Source organism: Mustela lutreola, chromosome 2 (genome assembly GCF_030435805.1).
Source record: "Mustela lutreola isolate mMusLut2 chromosome 2, mMusLut2.pri, whole genome shotgun sequence".
Classification (NCBI taxonomy): Eukaryota; Metazoa; Chordata; class Mammalia; order Carnivora; family Mustelidae; genus Mustela; species Mustela lutreola.
In genome coordinates this window covers 20,872,017-20,888,256 of record NC_081291.1, presented here as the reverse complement: position 1 = coordinate 20,888,256, position 16,240 = coordinate 20,872,017, and the positions used below count along the sequence as shown (strand labels likewise).

At 57.9% G+C, this 16,240-nt stretch overlaps 3 protein-coding genes across 11 annotated transcripts in view; all 3 read right to left on the bottom strand.

Moving 5' to 3' along the window:
- Positions 1–1,392: 1,392 nt before the first annotated feature.
- Positions 1,393–4,546, bottom strand: RBM15B (RNA binding motif protein 15B). The gene has a single exon (XM_059161030.1). The coding sequence runs from the start codon at positions 4,421–4,423 to the stop codon at positions 1,751–1,753; it is 2,673 nt and encodes an 890-aa protein (XP_059017013.1). The 5' UTR covers positions 4,424–4,546; the 3' UTR covers positions 1,393–1,750.
- Positions 4,547–6,729: 2,183 nt separating this feature from the next.
- On the bottom strand, positions 6,730–10,862 carry MANF (mesencephalic astrocyte derived neurotrophic factor). Its single transcript, XM_059165013.1, has 5 exons — positions 10,593–10,862; positions 10,294–10,519; positions 9,436–9,563; positions 8,573–8,714; positions 6,730–7,159 (listed from the first exon to the last, which is right to left on the bottom strand). Exons 1-5 carry the CDS (start codon positions 10,860–10,862, stop codon positions 6,975–6,977), a joined length of 951 nt encoding a protein of 316 aa, XP_059020996.1. The 3' UTR covers positions 6,730–6,974.
- Positions 10,863–11,475: 613 nt separating this feature from the next.
- The window catches only part of DOCK3 (dedicator of cytokinesis 3), a 578,190-nt gene continuing 573,425 nt past the window's right edge, over positions 11,476–16,240 (bottom strand). For 6 of the 9 annotated variants that reach the window (XM_059161016.1, XM_059161018.1, XM_059161021.1 and 3 more), the window contains 3 exons: positions 15,978–16,100; positions 15,360–15,442; positions 11,476–14,593 (listed from right to left, as the gene is read on the bottom strand). In XM_059161016.1, coding sequence (XP_059016999.1) covers positions 14,084–14,593; positions 15,360–15,442; positions 15,978–16,100 — 716 coding nt within the window. In that variant the 3' untranslated portion in view covers positions 11,476–14,083. The remainder of the gene's footprint in view (positions 14,594–15,359; positions 15,443–15,977; positions 16,101–16,240) is intronic. The other 3 variants (XM_059161024.1, XM_059161025.1, XM_059161023.1) reach the window with 2 other exon arrangements.

Below are 16,240 nucleotides of genomic sequence, written 5' to 3'. Positions count from 1 at the left end.
GCCTGTTCTCTCATGAGCACCAGCTGTGGCCCAGTAAGCAGTACTTCCCCAGGCACCTTCCCCTGTTGATTTTAAATCTCCAAGGTCTCAAAAAGCGACCCCTTTCCCTGTGGAGGCAGGTATCCTCCAGGCAGTCCACACAGCTTCAACCTCTACCTCAGGACAGCTTCTCTCAAAGCATCCCAGCTGTCACCCGTGTTCCTTTGCATAGGCTGGGCTGGGCTGGCCACCAGGCCGAGTGGTGTGCCCAGCAGAACCTGGAGTTCCTGGCCAGTTGCCTCATTTCTCTTACTGAGGCAGCTGTTGGCTCCCAGCTCTGACAGCAATCCTCACGAACACTCTGAACAGTGTATCTGGACTCTGTTCTATGTGACAACTGCTTCTGACTGACTGGGTTCCCTCCCTGGTCCCCAGTGGTGCTGGCTTCATTTGCCCTCTGACCTCATTAGGGACCAGGGATGACTGTATTTTACTCTTTCCAGCCATCTTTCCCTCCCAGCTGGAGGATGCCTCCATATTCCTCCCCAGCTTGGCTTGATTGGCGCTGACTAGCACTGCCCCCAACACCTTGGCACCTGTGACTTCATTTCCCCACAGAAACACCTCCCAGTGGTCCCTCCTCGGCAGCAGGGCAAGAGGCCAAGGCCCACCTTATGCCTGGGAAACAGGTACGTCAGGTAAGAGCATCTTCCTAACCTACTGTGCTCCCTTACAGTGTTGCAAAAATTCTTCAGTGCAGGGGTTCAGTGTCCCCTAAAAAGCCTAGCCCCCAAACAAGAAAGGAAGAACCAGAATTCACAAACACTGGGTAAATTTAAAAAATTAGCCAAAAGCAGCTTCTTCCCACCCTCTGTTCTGGCATCTGGCCTCCAGTGTGCCTGGGAGTCCGAGGCAGCTCTGCCTCCAGCTGGGTATTCCTGCGCTGCACAACAGCCATGTTAAGGCTGAACAAGAGGGGGAGCCTGCGTCTGATCTGTGTCCCTGTGGCATCAGTACTGTAGTGGTCTTCCCCCTGGCTACAAGACCACACGACTGCTCAACACTACCTGTTTGCAGAAGGCTTCAAGACTGGGCATGGTGGGACAGTCACAGCTCAAAACAAATGAACAGACAGCGCAGGAAACAAAAACTCTGAAACTACCAAAGGCTATAGTGCTTAGGCTCCCGGGCTCTGCTCAGGCTGAGTGAACCTGCTCTTAGCCAAGGGTAAAAACAAATGTGAACGTAGTCCTGACTGGGCCCAAAGAGCTGAGGGACTGAGCCACCAACACAGCAGGACTTGGGGCTATACCTGGGCTGCAAAGCTGACGTAGGGCATTTGTGTGCATGCAGTGGGGAAAACTCTTCCATTCACGGAGGAAAAACTTGATTAAACCAGGACTCTGAACAGGATTAAAAATCCATCCTCTGACAAAGGCTTTACTGACAACTTTCCATACAGTTAGTCAAAAAATAAAAAAAATACAGAACACAGCAGACAGTATCTTGTACACTAGAAATCAACGTGACAGGAGTCCCTTTCTCATTGCTGTAAAAAAACAAAACAAAAAAACAACAAACAACCCCCCCCCCCGAAAACTAAGAACTTACTTTTGGTGGGGGTCAGGACTCTGGTCCCCCATCCAATGAACCAAAATAACCCAGCAGAGAATTCAAACCAAGGGGATAGGATGTGGGGAGGGAGTGGTGATCAGATTTTTAAAATAACTGCTTTTTGTGACACAAATGCGGAGCTGCAAATAGGTCTGGGCTAGGCAGTGTCTCTTACTATAACTATCACCATGTGTTCTTCTTCTAGCTTGCCCAATGTCCTCAGTGCTGACTGGAGGTACTGCTGTGAAAAGTCGCAGGGTGGGAAGGCATAGAGCATGCCCGTGCTGTCTCTGCCCTTGGACCCCCCCACCGGCAGGCTGATCACTCCTGCCGCCTGCTTCTGTTTCAAGTAGGAGACCAGGTTCCTGAGAAGCCGCCTCTGTAGGCCTGGCTCCACCGCGGGCATCCCCTCCGTGCCAGGCCCGCTGGGGGTCGCCTGGGTGGCGAGGAGCACCGCATAGCCGTTGGGGCTCCCCTGCTTGATCCGACGCGTGACCTCATCGAGCTTGGGCTGGTCCAGTCGCAGACGCTGCGCGATCTTCAGCTGGGTCAGCTTGCTCCCGGAAGTGTGGTCTTTGAGGAGGCCAGTGATAACCCCCTGGTCCCCCTCTAGGATGTGCATAGATGTCGGGAAGCAGCTGTTTTTCAACACCAGGAGCCCATTCCAACCCAGCTGCAGCGTCTGGGCATACTCGGAAAGATTCTTGAGCTTTTTGGTCTCATGTTTTGGCTCTTCCAGAGGCTTGGCCTCAGCCTCAGCGGTCCGATGATTGCGCTCGCTCTCTCGTGTCTTCTTCCCATGAGAAGAGTCTGGAGCCTCATGGTGGTGGTGGTGGCTCCGCTCCTCAGCCCCATGTCTGCTGTTGCTGAGGGAGTTGCTGCTGCACTCCTTGGTCCCGTCACTGGAGTGGTTCTCCTTACGGCCGCGCTCAGGAGTGCGGTCAGAGCCCCGGTCCACCTGCGGCCCACCACCCTTGGTCCTGCTCCGTTCCTCGTAAGGGGAGTGGGTTGTCCTCCCTCGGTCACTGGAAAGGCTCCTCCGCTTCCGCCTCTCCTCCCAGGGCTTGGGCAGGCCCCGGTCCCCATCTCCCCAGCGCTCCCCACTCCGGCTGCGCACCGACCGGCTGTAGCCCTCCAGGCTGTTCCGGCGGTCAGAGCTTTTACTAGGGCTGGTCCAGTCCCCTTCCAAAAAGGTCCGGTCTCGGTCCGAGTACAGGAGGTGTGGGGGGGTCCTATCCCGCACCCGTAGGTCTGCATCCAGATTTCGGTGCCGGGTATATCCGTCTGGCAGCAGCTCATAATGCACAGGGAGGGGTGAGGGCTGGTACTGCTGGGGATACCGAGTCTCCTCTGCTTTGGCAAAATCCACACGCAGCCTCCGGTCTGGACCACCCAAGGGAAAGCCCCTCATTTTTGCACAGGCGGCCTGAGCTGCATCCAAGCTTTCGTACTGGATGTAAGCAAAGCTATCTCCCTTGACGTGATCAATGGTCCGAATGCTCCCAAAGCGGTCAAACTCCCGGGCCAGAGCGGCCAGTGAGGTGTTAGGTCCCAGGCCGCCCACCCAGAGGCGAGTGGTGGGGTTGGCCTTGCCATAGCCTATCTTAATGGGGTTTCGGCCAATCACCCGGCCCGACATAGCCACCTTAGCCCTGTGGGCCATGTCTAGGTTCTGGAACTTGAGGAAGGCATACGCACCACCTTGGCCACGGGCAGGTCTCTTAATGACCACTTCCTCAATGATGCCGTACTTCTCAAAGGCCCGCCGCAACTCCACCTCAGACACGCTGTGGTCCAGGTTCCCGATGAAGAGGTTGCGCGTGGCCCGCTGGTCATCTTCAGGCATCAGGTCCTCCTCGCACACAGCAGGGTAGCCGTAGGGGCGCCCGCGGTCGTCATACAGCCCGTAGTAGTCCAGGGTTCGCTCCCGGGATAGTCCCACTGCGGCGGCAGCGGCAGCATCCAGGGCAAAGGCTGCTGCAGCGTGGCGGGCGCGGGGCTCTCGTAGAGGCGGGGCAGCTACTGGGGACAGCGAGCGCTGCTTGTACTGGTAGCCGCCGTGCAGGGGTAGGTAGCCGAGCGGGTCGGCGGGCGTGGGCGGCCCCGGGGGCGGCGTGGAGGCGGCAGCGCTGCTGCTGCTGCTTCGCCGGCTGCTCCCACCGCCGCCGCCACGCAGGTACACGGGCTCCACCTTGAGCGGCCGGTCGTAGAGCAGCAGCTGGCGGGCCAGGGCGTGCTGGCGGGCCTCGCGTGCGTCCTGCGGGTGCCGGAAGTTCACGTAGGCCACGCGGCCCAGCTCCGGTGTGTGCGACAGGCGCAGGCTGATCTCGCCAAAGCGCTTGAACTGGTGGAAGAGCCGGTCCTCGAGGTGCTCGGCGGGCAGCGCGGGGCTGAGGCTGCTGATGAGCAGCGTCTTGTACTCGGGCGCGGCTGCCGACGAGCCGGGACCCGCGGGCTCGGCCCCGGGAGGTGGCGGAGGTGGCGGCAGTGGAGACGCGCGGGGTGAAGCACCTGAAGCGCCAGGGTCCCCGGAGGCCTTGCCGCCGCGTCCCCCGCCGCCGGCGCCCGAGCCCGAGGAGCGGCCGCTGCTCGCACGGTGATTTGCGTCCCCGGCGCCGCGGCCGTCACGATGCCCACCCCCGCCGCCCCCGCTACCGCGGGGTTTGTCTCGGGCCCTCGTTGGAACGGGATGCTTGGCGCCGCCCGAGGCCTTGTGCGCCGCCCGCCGCCCGCCCGCCTCCGCCTCCCGTTCGCGCTCCCGCGGCCGCTTGGCCGACGATGACGAGCCGCGCCCGCTCGGGCTCGAGTCTCGCTCGCTCTGCCTCTTCATGGCGCCGGCGCGGCGGGCGGGCGGGCGGCCCGCAGGCCCCTCACAGCGGCGGCGGCGGCGGCCGAGGAGGTAGCGCCCCCGGCGCCGCCATCTTGGACAAAAGGACTCGGCGCGGCGGTGGCGGCGGGGCGGGACGGGAGCGGCGCCCAGGGGCTGGGCGTCGCGTTATCAGGCTGCGCCGGACTGTCACGTGACCTCGCAGCGGGCGGAGCGGAGCTGCGCCGGTCCGGCGTCATCTGAATGCGCCGCCCCCGTGTCACGTGACCCCAGGGGCGTGCAAGCGAGAGCTGCCCGACAGCGAGCTCTGGCGCCACCGCGTGGCTAAGGGCCCGGGCTACGCGGAGATCCGGGACCTCGCGAGAACCCGGCTAGTTCGCCCTGTCTCCGACCCCAGCGGGCTGCAGGCCCTAGGCCTCCCACTTCCGGCTCGGGGGTCCACGCTGCGTGGAATGGGAGTGGCAGCGTCTTTGGGCGCCCGGCTCCCTCATCTTGACCCAGAGAGGTCTCTTTACGTGGCATCTCCCCAACCCGGCATCTCCACAGCATCTCCCGACTGTGGTTGGGGATAGACAGGCAAGAGGACCTAAGCACGCCGCTTCCTAGGCCCCGTCCAGGACCCACATCCCACAAAGCAGACATCCTCCGCGTTTACATATCACGCAGCAGCCCCCGGAAAGGCCGCAACGACCATGGGCTAAGAGTGCAAAAGGCGAGGCCCGTCTGGGTTCAGAGAAACCCGAGCCAACAAACTTGCCGTTTACCGAATGGGAATAGTCTCCTTGGTGCCACAACGCTCCACCCTCTAATGCGGCCTCCCGAGCAGATAGTGGGCTGTAATACAGGGCAGCGGCAACGGTGCTAAGGGCGAGGAGGCCAAATCCAATAGTTAACCACAGCTTGCACGCTTACCTCTCACTGGCTCGTGCCTCTATCCACTTCCAGGGCCAGGACCTCTTCAGAGGTGAGGTGTAGCGGCGGGGAGAAGCCTGCCCAGTTGCCCAAGCCCCGTTGGGAACGTGTCATCTCCAGAGAGCTGCTGGGCGCATCGCAGAACCTGACCCAACTTCTGCAAGGAAACCTTAGGGGTGGGGAAGAGAGTTTTCTCTCCTCCCACGGTCATAAATAAAGCTGCTCCTGGAGCAGCTGAGGCAGATGCAAGGGGAAAGCTCTTACAAGAAACACCTGTTAACAGTTGCCTGATCTGAACACTTCCAGAATGAGTTAACCCTTTGTAGATCGCCTTGGGGGGTCAGTCCTAGAGCAGTACTGGTTGGGTGGTTTTCCCTGTGCCTGTGTTCAGTGTAGCCTGTAGGCCACGGCTGTCCGCCTCCTAAGACTTCTGTCTTGAAGTGTGGATTTTCCCAGTACCTGGCGGGGCCTCAGGGCACTGCACTTGTCAGATCTTAATAGCCCACCTAATTGCCTTGGCCTGAGAAGTAGTTCAACCTTCTTGCCTCCCTCCTAGAAACCTGGTGTTGAAGATATGAAATGTGGGACTGCTGCTGGCTCTCCTTAGTGGACGCCACAGCAGGTGGTAAGAAGGCCTATGGAGGCAGACTGAATTTAGCAGCATAAATGATGTGATCTGAGATCTTCTTGGGAAGGCACTGCTTTAGTCCTTCCCTTCAGGTGGTCTTGGCAGACCCAAGAAGCCGAGGGGTCTCCACCAAGTCAGAGCTCATGCTGGTAACTGAGTTTCCCAAAGTCAGCCCTGGAGAGGAACTGAAAAACCAGACTCTGGGGACAAGACTTCATTGGTTGGACTTTTCTTGATCAACAAGGCAAAAGGCACCCTCTCACTGACTTTGTATAAACCAACCCCTGTTAAGTCTTGCAAAACCCCAATTAGGCATGAGAAGCTTGGGACACCAGACCACAAACCAAGTAGACAGCCGGATCTGGGTAGTGGTGGGCAGAGGTAGCCAGGCCAAGAGCATGTCTAGAAACGTGAGGGTATTGAACACTGGCAGTTACTGAGGTCATTCTCTGAGAAGGCCCCACGAAAGCCCCTCCCTCATACACCAGATTCAATCCCCTGTGCTCTGCACGAAGCCCCACAGCTTCTGACTCCTCTCCTGGAACTCTCACTTGAAGTCACCTTGGGATGGCGCATCAGGCACAGCCTCCCCCCCCCAACCCCCCGCCCCTGACACCTCAGCCCCCGTCCTGCCCTGGCGTCTGCAGCCCTGGTTGCTGAGGGATGAATGTGACAATATCAGACAATTCTTTGTGAACTGGAAAGCATAAACTGGTGGGATCTTCGATAGGGTTGAAATCCCATTTCAGATTCACTTTAATTCTCCAAGGACAGCTAGAAATTTTCTTCCTTTAATAAAAAATTCCCAGACACACTTTGAAGTCCTAGAGTAAACCAGCAACAGAACAAAGTGAATCCTCCCAGGGGGGCGCTGGAGAGCCAGCTTCGTCAGGAAAGCTCCAGGCTTCACACCTGACATTGTCAGGAGCCCGCCTAAAAAATAAATTACAAAAAGGCTGTGGGGAAGATGCAGGTAAGCTGCTTTCCCCTCAGGTGCAGCAGGGACCAGGCCAACTACAAATCAGTCCGTGAACTGGCTGCCTTGGGGGCATATTTAGGCATCAGTTCGTTAATCTTCCGGATGTAGTCAGACTTCTCTGCGCAGCCTTTGCACGTCTCCCCCCAGTCGTCCAGGATCTTCTTCAGCTCTTTGACCCGGAGCTTCTTCAGGTCCACCGTGCTCAGGTCGATCTGCTTGTCTGGAGGAGAAAGCAGGGAGAGCTGGTGGGAGTGGCCACAGATACCCCCACCCCAGCCCCACCCCCAGTCCCACCCCCAGCCCCAGGAAGGATCACCCCTGCACAGTCCCCAAGCCCTCAAAGCAAGCAGCCCTACTGGTTGGAGGGGGACAGACATTTCAGACCCCTGCAGTTGTGTGTCTGTGCTCACCGCCCCAACCTGGGGGAACTGGCCTGAGGCCCTTTCACCAGAAGGCCGGTCTCACCCTGGCAGCGTCCACCCGGACATGCAGTGCTGCCCAGGACTAGGACAGAGACCACGTGGTCCTTATAGGACGAACCTTACAGAAGAAATGTGTTGTTGCTCCGCACCCCCCGCCACGCCCAAGTGCCTTGACAACTAGTCACAGTAGAGATGAAGTCACTGCAGAGTGACAGCTCCAGGGTGACAGAGCAGACAGATCCCCTAGTTCCAATTTCCCCACACAGGCCCTGGTTAGGAGCTTACTCCCCATAACTTGTGAGCACAGAGAGACTGTAAGCCAACTGCTCCTGCCCCAGGTCCCTCTCAGGAGACTAGGCATCCTTGACACAAGTAGACAAACACAGGCCCTTGGAAACTTAAGTCACAATAAAATATGATGGTTTTATAGAAAAGGATAACTATTCCTGGTCCTGACTCTGAGGACCTGGCCTGCTTTTTTTCACCAGAGATCCGTTTGACAAGAGGGGTGCCACAGCGCCCGGAATTCTTGGGCCTGCCTGTCTGCACACAGCATTTCTCTTCAAAATAATAAAAATCACTGGGCCTTCAGCAGAATGAGCCAATTAAACCCAGGTCAGGCCACATCCCTTCTCCTCTCAAAAACCCGTGTTGCCAGGGCCTGGGTGGCTCAGCTGGTTGAGCGTCCGACTCTCGATTTCAGCTCAGGTCATGGTATCGGGGGTTGTGGGACCAAGCCCCGCACAGGGCTGTATACTCAGTGGGGAGCCAGCTTGAGATTCTCCCCCTGCTCCCCCCTTCTCTAAAATAAATCAGTCTTGGGGGGGAAAAAACCTCTCTGTGCCCCTGCAAACCAAAACCAAACAAAACCACATTCCCAACTTCACTCAGATTAAAGACCTAAAGCCGAATGTTCACCAGCCTGCGAGGCCCTGTGCCCTGCCCACCCGTCCTACACTATGTCCTCTGCCTGCAACACTCTTCCTCTGGGCTGATCCACCGCCTTTGAAGTCTGCTGAGTGTCATCTCCTCCATGAGGCCTCTCCTGCCAGATTCGCACCCCCGACCCCTCACTTGGCACCACCGGTCTACAACACAGTTCACTGGCCGCGCTCTTGTCTCTCACCCGCCTCTCCCAGCTAGAAAGCCAGCTCCATGAAGCCTGAGCGTGAAGGCTCTGTGCTGATTCAGTAAGGACTGGCCACACTCACCATATTTGAGCTCACAGATCTGGCTGTCCTTCTTCTTAAGCTTCTCACAGACCTTCTCCACAGGGATGTGGTGAGCCAGGGGCTTGGACACCTCATTGATGATCTTAGTGGCAGCGTCATCTGTGGCCCCGATGTAGTAGCACTGCAGCAAGAGAGGACAGTGGCCTTCAGGCGGTTCCACCGGAGGGCCTTCTCCTCCACAACACACTGACCGCTCAAAACCTCTCTTTCTGGCAGGGCCTCATGCTCCCATGCCCTGCCTGTACTGGCAGTCAGGTTCGGTCAGTGTAAACCCTGGGCTCTTAATACATGCCCAGTTCCAGAGCTGACAGCCTCCAAATAAGTTTATGAGTCACCAGGATTCAGACCTTTAAACAGAGAGACAAACCAGCGACTTCCAGAGAAATTAAAGCTACAAAAGTCCTTGGTTCATCAGTAAGGCTTCTGTCCTCAAATCAGCACTAGCCACACCCCACCCCCTGCCCAGTTTGTTATCTTCTTGTGTCCTTGCACACGGCCTCTCCTGCTCACAATGGCTCTCCCTCTGCCAGAGATGCTCTTCCTCAGAGTCTTGACTATTTTACCTGCATCTACATCTGCCCTCTCTGCCACAGCACCCTGGTCATTTTCTCCAGTACACTCATCCCATGGCATCATTTGCCGAACTGTCATTTCTCCCCACTGATCCCCCCAGTGCCCGGCACACAGTAGGTACTTAGTCAATACTAACGTGATAAAAAAAAATAGCCCAACTCCAGAATGCATGAAAGCACTCAAGTCCCACACCAGCACACTGACACAACTGGCACACCTCCTGAGCACAAGGGGGCAGGGCCAGCCAGGGAGGGGAACCAGCTACTCACCAACCGATTCTCTTTGCCTCTTGCTTCCCGGCAGAATTTTATAAGTTCTTTTTCAATAGAGGACGGTGAGAATGTGACATCTCTGTCTTTGAGGTCCTGATAAAATCTTCCCAGATAGGAGATACAGACTGGAAAAGAGGGGGAAGGGAGATGCTCAGCAATCACCACGTTGCACCCCAATCCACCAGGAGGGAACACTGTCAGCAATTTTAATAGGAGACACGGAGGTGAGTTTTTCCATCACCGGGGTTTCTCAAGTGCCCACAGGCCGACAGAACCCGGCTCCGGGTTGCTGGGGTCCCCTGGTACACCCAGGGCACGCGGGGAACGAGCATCACCAAATGACCCACACACGGCTCCTCCCTGCTCCTTCCACAAAGTTTATGCCGAGACTGAACACGTGTCCTTGAGATGGGCTCACTGTGACCTCATAAGAGGCCAAACCGGAGAGCGAAGACAAAAACGATCCAAATGCTTCTCATTTCCAAACACAACACCGAACCCCGAGGTGCGGCTCCGCAAGCCCACCGGACCCGGCGCGGTGCTCAAGGCTGGCCCTAGGAGCTCCGGACCTGAGCCAGGGAGAGCCTCTGCCCCAGTGATGGGAAAGGACACAAACTCCGGCGTTATCGCAATGCCAAGCCAAGTTTTCTGCACGATCTGGTCCCAACTTTTTCTTGTCGGACTAGCTTCCTAGGCCCGGGAGCTGTGTTCCTAGGCGGCGTCTGCTCCTTCTCGGGCGGACCCCGCTGGGACCGGCCGCCGCCCCCTCCCGTTCCAGCCCCGGCCTCTCGGCCGTTCGGTGGTGTTCAGCGCCGCCAAGACAGCCTTGGCGCGCGGACCCCAAACCCGCCGCACCTTCGCAGTCGCCCGGCCGCAACGTCCGGCCGCCCGGCAACACGCTCAGAGCAAGCGCCACCGCCAGCCCGTGCGTGGCCCACATCCTCCACCTCCACCTCCTCCTCCGCCGCCGCCGCCGCCCGACTGAACCGCGCCCGCCGTGAGGCGCTACCTCCAGGTCCCGGCCGCGCGCCGTAGTTCCCCATTGGCGGGCGGCCCCCGCGCCCTCCCACACGCCGCGCTCCTATTGGTTCACGCGCCTGGGAGCCCAGACCGGCGGCTCCACGCTGCCCTTTCCTATTGGCTGGTAGCGTCACCCGCCCTAGCCCTAGACAGTTGTCGGCCGCTGATTGAACCAGGGCGTCCGGCCGGAAGTGGCCGCGGGGGCGGCGGAAGCGGCCCGGGCCGCCATCTTGAGTAGGGGCAGCGGCGGTCCCTGAAGCCGGAAGGCTCGGGCTGGAGTGGGGTTCGGCGGTAGGTCCGCGCCTCCAGAATTGTTCCCAGTACCCTCTGCTCTGGGCCCTATGCTGGCCCGAGAAGCCCCTAAGACTTCCCCTTCCGGGGTCCCGACTCGTGGCGCAGGCCATCATCTCTTGCGTCAATTGCTGCCCAAAGGGCAGGCTTCGGGTGACTGTCCTTGCCATTTTTTAAAACGATCCCGAGTGGGGGACCTAGGCTTCAGGGAGCGCCCGCGAGTCCTGCCGACCAGGCCCGAAGGTGCGCGTTAGGCTGGAGGCCGCCTTTTTCGGGCTGACCGGACACCAGCTCGGGTGGACAGACGCTGGGTTGGAGGATTTCTCATAGGAAGCAACCTCCCTCCCCAAGCTGTCGTCCCAGGCCCAAGGAAAGCGCCTGGCCTGGTTAGGCGCCGTCTGTGTGCGGTCAGAGCTGGCCCGCGTCGGTGGGGAACTAAAGGGCTGGACTGCCGCCGCTGGCGGCGACGCTCCGGGGGATCCCTGGTTGCTGGGAGCGCCTCTTGAGTAGGTGGGGGCCCACCAGTCAGCGGACAGGCACTGGCGAGGGTTTCCTCTTTGGCTGTCCTCCTTTCAGGTTCTGTCTCAAGGCAGGACTTTGGAAAGGCTGGCTCTGTGCTCTGGGCAGAGAGATTTCTATGAGGCTCAAGGGCTTGGAGTCCGGGGGACGAGGATTGGAGAGGGGGCACTTGGGCTGCTCCCATTCAGTGAATTCAGTGGGTCAGTATCAGGTATTCATCTTTAATTCACATCACAGCAGTCAAGGGAATGGGGAAAGGGGAAAAAATCAAGTGGCAGATATTTACATCTAAAATTCACATTACTTGTTGGATTTAGAACATGCTACCACAATATATACAGTAAAATACCTCTTGGGACACTAGTACAAATTTTTTTTTCTTTTAACTTTGCTTTCTGGTACAGGTAAGATCATTTTTAAATCACTTTTTTAAACATAAATACATAAAAGAAATGGTTAGAAGTCTTATTTTAAATAAGCACAGAATGCTGGAGGTTAAAAACACATTTATAGGGCTGAATACCAATTGGACATCACACTCTATACATTTTTTGCTCAAATTCCTGTACAAATACACAGCATTCAAATAAGTATTTACAAATAAGCTTGAAAGAATGAAAATCAGTGTTTCACAATCTTTTCGGAGGATTCTCATTTCTGGCCTCCCACTTCCCCTCAGACTGGCGTTCTCCAACAAAAGGGATTTGGATTATGTCCTTTTCATCCAGTTGGGGAAAATGGAAAGGGAAAACAAACCTCCTCAACCTTGCATGAAAACGCAAGGCCAAACCAACCCACACTCCCCGCCCTACCATCCTGGGCCACCAGGTGGAGAAGGTCGATGTTCTTATGCAATGACTGCCTTGTCCAGGGATTGATGTTCAGAAGTGCCCTAAACTCTAAAGTTGCCCTCCCACGGAAGTCTCACACCCAGAGCTAGCCCCTGATCCTCTAACACCTGTGAACACCAGATGCTCCAGGCCTGCCCTCTGAGGTTGGGGCTGCGATGACTGATCCACTCTGCCTGGAGCTATCCTTACAGTATCGGGAAGGACCCACACTGGTGAGAAGCACCCCCCAGATGCCCTGAGGGTAATGCGCCCCTCCATCTTTCCCAGTAGGTTACTTGCTGGCATTCCTGTTCAGTAAGCTGGCATTTGTGTACAAGAGAAGAACACCCTGGCCGGCCTTGTCTGTTTGGAAAGAGGGACTGTAGGGAAGGGGTGGGGGTCTAGGGCCCGGGGCCTGGCCACGGAGTCAGGCCTGCAGAAGAAAACTACAGGAGAACACACCTGCTCAACAAGGAGAAGGCTGCCTTGTGACCATCAAAGTTGTGAACTCAAGCAAATGAAAGAAAAATACTGTAGACTATTTTTTTTTTTTTAAGTAACTTAGAAGCACCCTGGTAAGATACTATCCCCATCCCACCCTATCCCCCCAAATAATGAACCAAGAGGAAAATCAATGCCCTGACCTGAAAGAGTTTCCTATAAAGACACCACTGCCCTCTCTGCCCAACAGACTGGGGAGGCTGGAGAAAGTAGCCTCATGCCCGCCCCGAACCCTGAGTGGTGGTCCCCGTGGGCCTGGAGTATGTTGGGGGTGGGGGAGGGAGGCGCGAGGGACAAGGGGCAGGGGCTGAGAAGACAACTGCACTTGGCCACCTGGAAGAGGATAATTCAACCTGCTTGGCTCTCTGCTTCCAGAAGGGGGAGCTCCCTCCCACCCTCTTTACCCAGGAGCTTGCAGAACCTGACCAGAGTCCTCAGGGCTGGAAGCCTGGCTGGGCAGCCAGCCCCACTGCTCAGAGGTAGTGCTGAAAATCCCTGATTCAGGAGCTGGACGACAGGCATTCTGGCCACTTCTGAAAGCTCAGAGGATTTCCGGCCCCTGCCACACCCCAGCCTCACTCCCATGCCAGCTCTTCTCTCAACACTTGGCCTCCTGGACAGGGGGAGGAAGGTACCTAGGGCAGTCCCTCTGGCTCCATACCCCCACTCAAACCCAAGAGGGTGGGAGATAACCTTTGCAGATCCATTCGCCAGGGGGGCTCCTGCAGGGCATGAGGTGTGTTGAGAGTGGAAGTGAGCAAATGGTCAGAAATAAAAGCGATGGAGGGAAAAATCCAAGGTAGAGTGGAAGGCAGGGCTGGCCCACGGAAGCCTGGCAGTGTGCCCTGGGCGTGCCTTAGGCCAGATCACATGCCTGAGCTGGCAGGTTGGCCCAAGCAGCCCCTCAGGTGCACACTCCTGGATGGAAGAGTGGGCGGGTGGGTAGGCTTTTGTGCAAAACGGCTTGTAGCTCCCTTGTCCACCTGTGACGTGTAGTCCACGTGGTCCTTGCAATCCCTGAATACAACCATGAGCTCTTCTGTCCATGCAGCAGCGGAAGAAGTCCCTAGTGCAATTTCCATTCTTCTGTGCCTCTCTGCCCTGGAGGGAGGGCCTGGGCTCCGACCCCCCGGCCCTGCAAAGCTGCAAAGCAATTCTGTCTGTGCAATATCTCCGTATAGCTCCACGTGGTCTGGAACTGCAGGAGGAAGAAAGCATCTACTGCACAAAGGAAAGAAAGGGAAACCCATAGAAATGGAAACGTAGAAAATGAACTAAAAAGAGAAGCCACAACCCTTCATGCTGCTGTGGCCTCTGTACATGGCAACACACGAGTTCACGGCAGTAGAACGTAGACTCGGGGTGGCTCTCTCCTGAGTGCCGGGCCTCTCAGCTCCCTGGGGTAGGGGGGACTTGCTTCTCAGACCTGGAGTGGCTGGGCAAGCTGCTCACCGCGGGCGGTGTCCCCGCCGCCTCCCTGCCCCTCACTGTTCCCCGCGGCTGTGCTCCCAGGCCAGGCGGGCCTGCTCTTCCTTGGCGCTCCCAGGGGGCAGAGAGGCCTTGCGGTGCAGGCCCCGGGGCCGGTCAGTGTCTTCGCGAAGCAGCACGCCCTCCTCGTGCTCCAGGGCTGGCAGGCGGCTGTGGTAGGGTTTGGGTGGCAGCGCGGGTGGGTCCATGGGGTCCTGAGGGACGACGCACCCGGGGGCTGAGTGGCTTCGGCATGGCTGGGCCTTGATGGAGTCCAGGACTGCGGACTCGGAGAGGCTGTAGTGGACAGGGAGGTAGGGTGGCTCGAGATCTTCGTCGGCGTTCCAGGCCTGGCTCGGCATGGAGTCCATGGTGTCGGTCCGAGGCGGGGCCTCCGAGGAGTGCCCAAAGTTACTCTCGCTCAGGGAGGACACGCCGCTGCTGGCGCTGCCTGACAGGGTAGAGTTGCTGCCATCCAGACCCGACTGGGGGCTCGTGGGGGAGGCCGGGATAGGGTGGAGAGGAGACTGCAAAGCAGAGGGTGGGCATGTTAGAACTTCTCCTGCGGAGGGGCTGGTGGCCTGCTGTGTGGAGAAAGGGCCAGGTGCTCGCGCTCACTGGCTGCCCACTGGTCTCTTCGGCAGCCTATTCCCAGCAAGCCAGGGGAGCCCCAGAATCAGCACCATCTCTGTGGGCAGAAATGGCTCTGCCCCGAGCACTAGGCACTTGCACCCCGTGGCTCTGGGGTGCTGACAGAAAGGCTGGGTCAGCAGGCCAGTGGGCAGAGCAGAAAGAACCCCCAGGACCATGGGCCAGATGAATGGGCTCTGCTGCTAAAACCTATGACTGAGTCCATCTTTTCCAATGTGCAGAAAAACGAGTGAGTTTTCATGAGACTTTGCTGCCTCTGCCTCTTGCTTTTGACTGGACTCCAGTTTAAAATAATCTACCATCTACCATGGGAGTATTTCTTGCCTTCTTGAATTGTGTGCCGTTACCTGGTGACACCAGCAGGAGCCCCCCAGCCCCTCACTGCCCCTTGCCCGTGCACCCTGGGCACTGTGTGTTGCTGTCCCCCTGACCTCCCTGGCCCCCTCACACTGGTTCCAGGACACATCAGTAATCTGCATGGCAAGCGTGGGGCCCTGGGCACCCCTAGCTTCCATCGGGCTGGGCGCTCTGGGAGGGAACAGGGAGGGCTGTGGCTCATTTCGTAGAGCTGATTCCAGAGCAGATCAGAAGGTTCTGCTCACCACCCCCATCCCCGCTGGGGCTGTTGCTTCAGTACATTACCTTGCGCAGAGTCCGGGCAGGCAGGGCCGGGGGGGTGTCACCCAGGGGGTGGTGGAAGGCGTCGAAGTGTAGGGAGTAATGACCTGCAAAGGGAATAGAACCAGAGCCTCAGCTGGGACCCCTCTGGGGCTGTGTGGACACATCTTGCTGGGCCAACTGGGCAGCCGTGGGAAGAGGTTCCTGGGGACCTCTCAGTGTTGAAGGCCACAGGAAAACCTCTCTTTTCACTGGAGTTCTCCAAAACAGGCTGCTGGAGTAAAAGACACCTGTGCCACACAGAAAGTCAAGAAGGTCGAGTACATCAGAGCTCACAGGATGACAGGCCGCCGCCAACTGGCAGCCCTCCGGCAAGCTGGTGGGTAGCAGGCTTGGCACAGTCGGTTCCATGGTCTTCGGCCCCCCTGGCTGGGAAGGCCTGACTGAGCTCACCTGCTGTACTTGGAAACCTCACAGACCCCAAAGCCCAGCAGGATCCTTCCCGTGGTGGGGATGGTTTTTCCTTGGCTGAGTCAGCCCAGGGAATGGCCCATCTTCTTAGTTTGGAGGTCTGCTGTCCTTGCCCCTGAGTAGAGTCTGAAACCAGGGACTATCTGAGGGACCCGCTGGAGGTCTTCTTACCATGCAGCAGGCTTCGGGGAGGCACTGAGGGGGCCAGGATGTGCCCCGTGTGGGCAGACAGGAAGGGCTGGGCCTCTTGGGCTCCACTATCCAGGCTCCAGCTGCTGGGGGCTGCTGGCACCGCTGAAGGGTGGAAACAGATGGCAGGAAGGGAGGTTACTTCTTGAGCCATCCTCGGGGAGAAGCCCATTCTATGGCCTCTGGCTTCTCCAGGTGTGCACTATGTACCCAGCACGTGTAGGAGTGACACGCCAGCCCGCCAA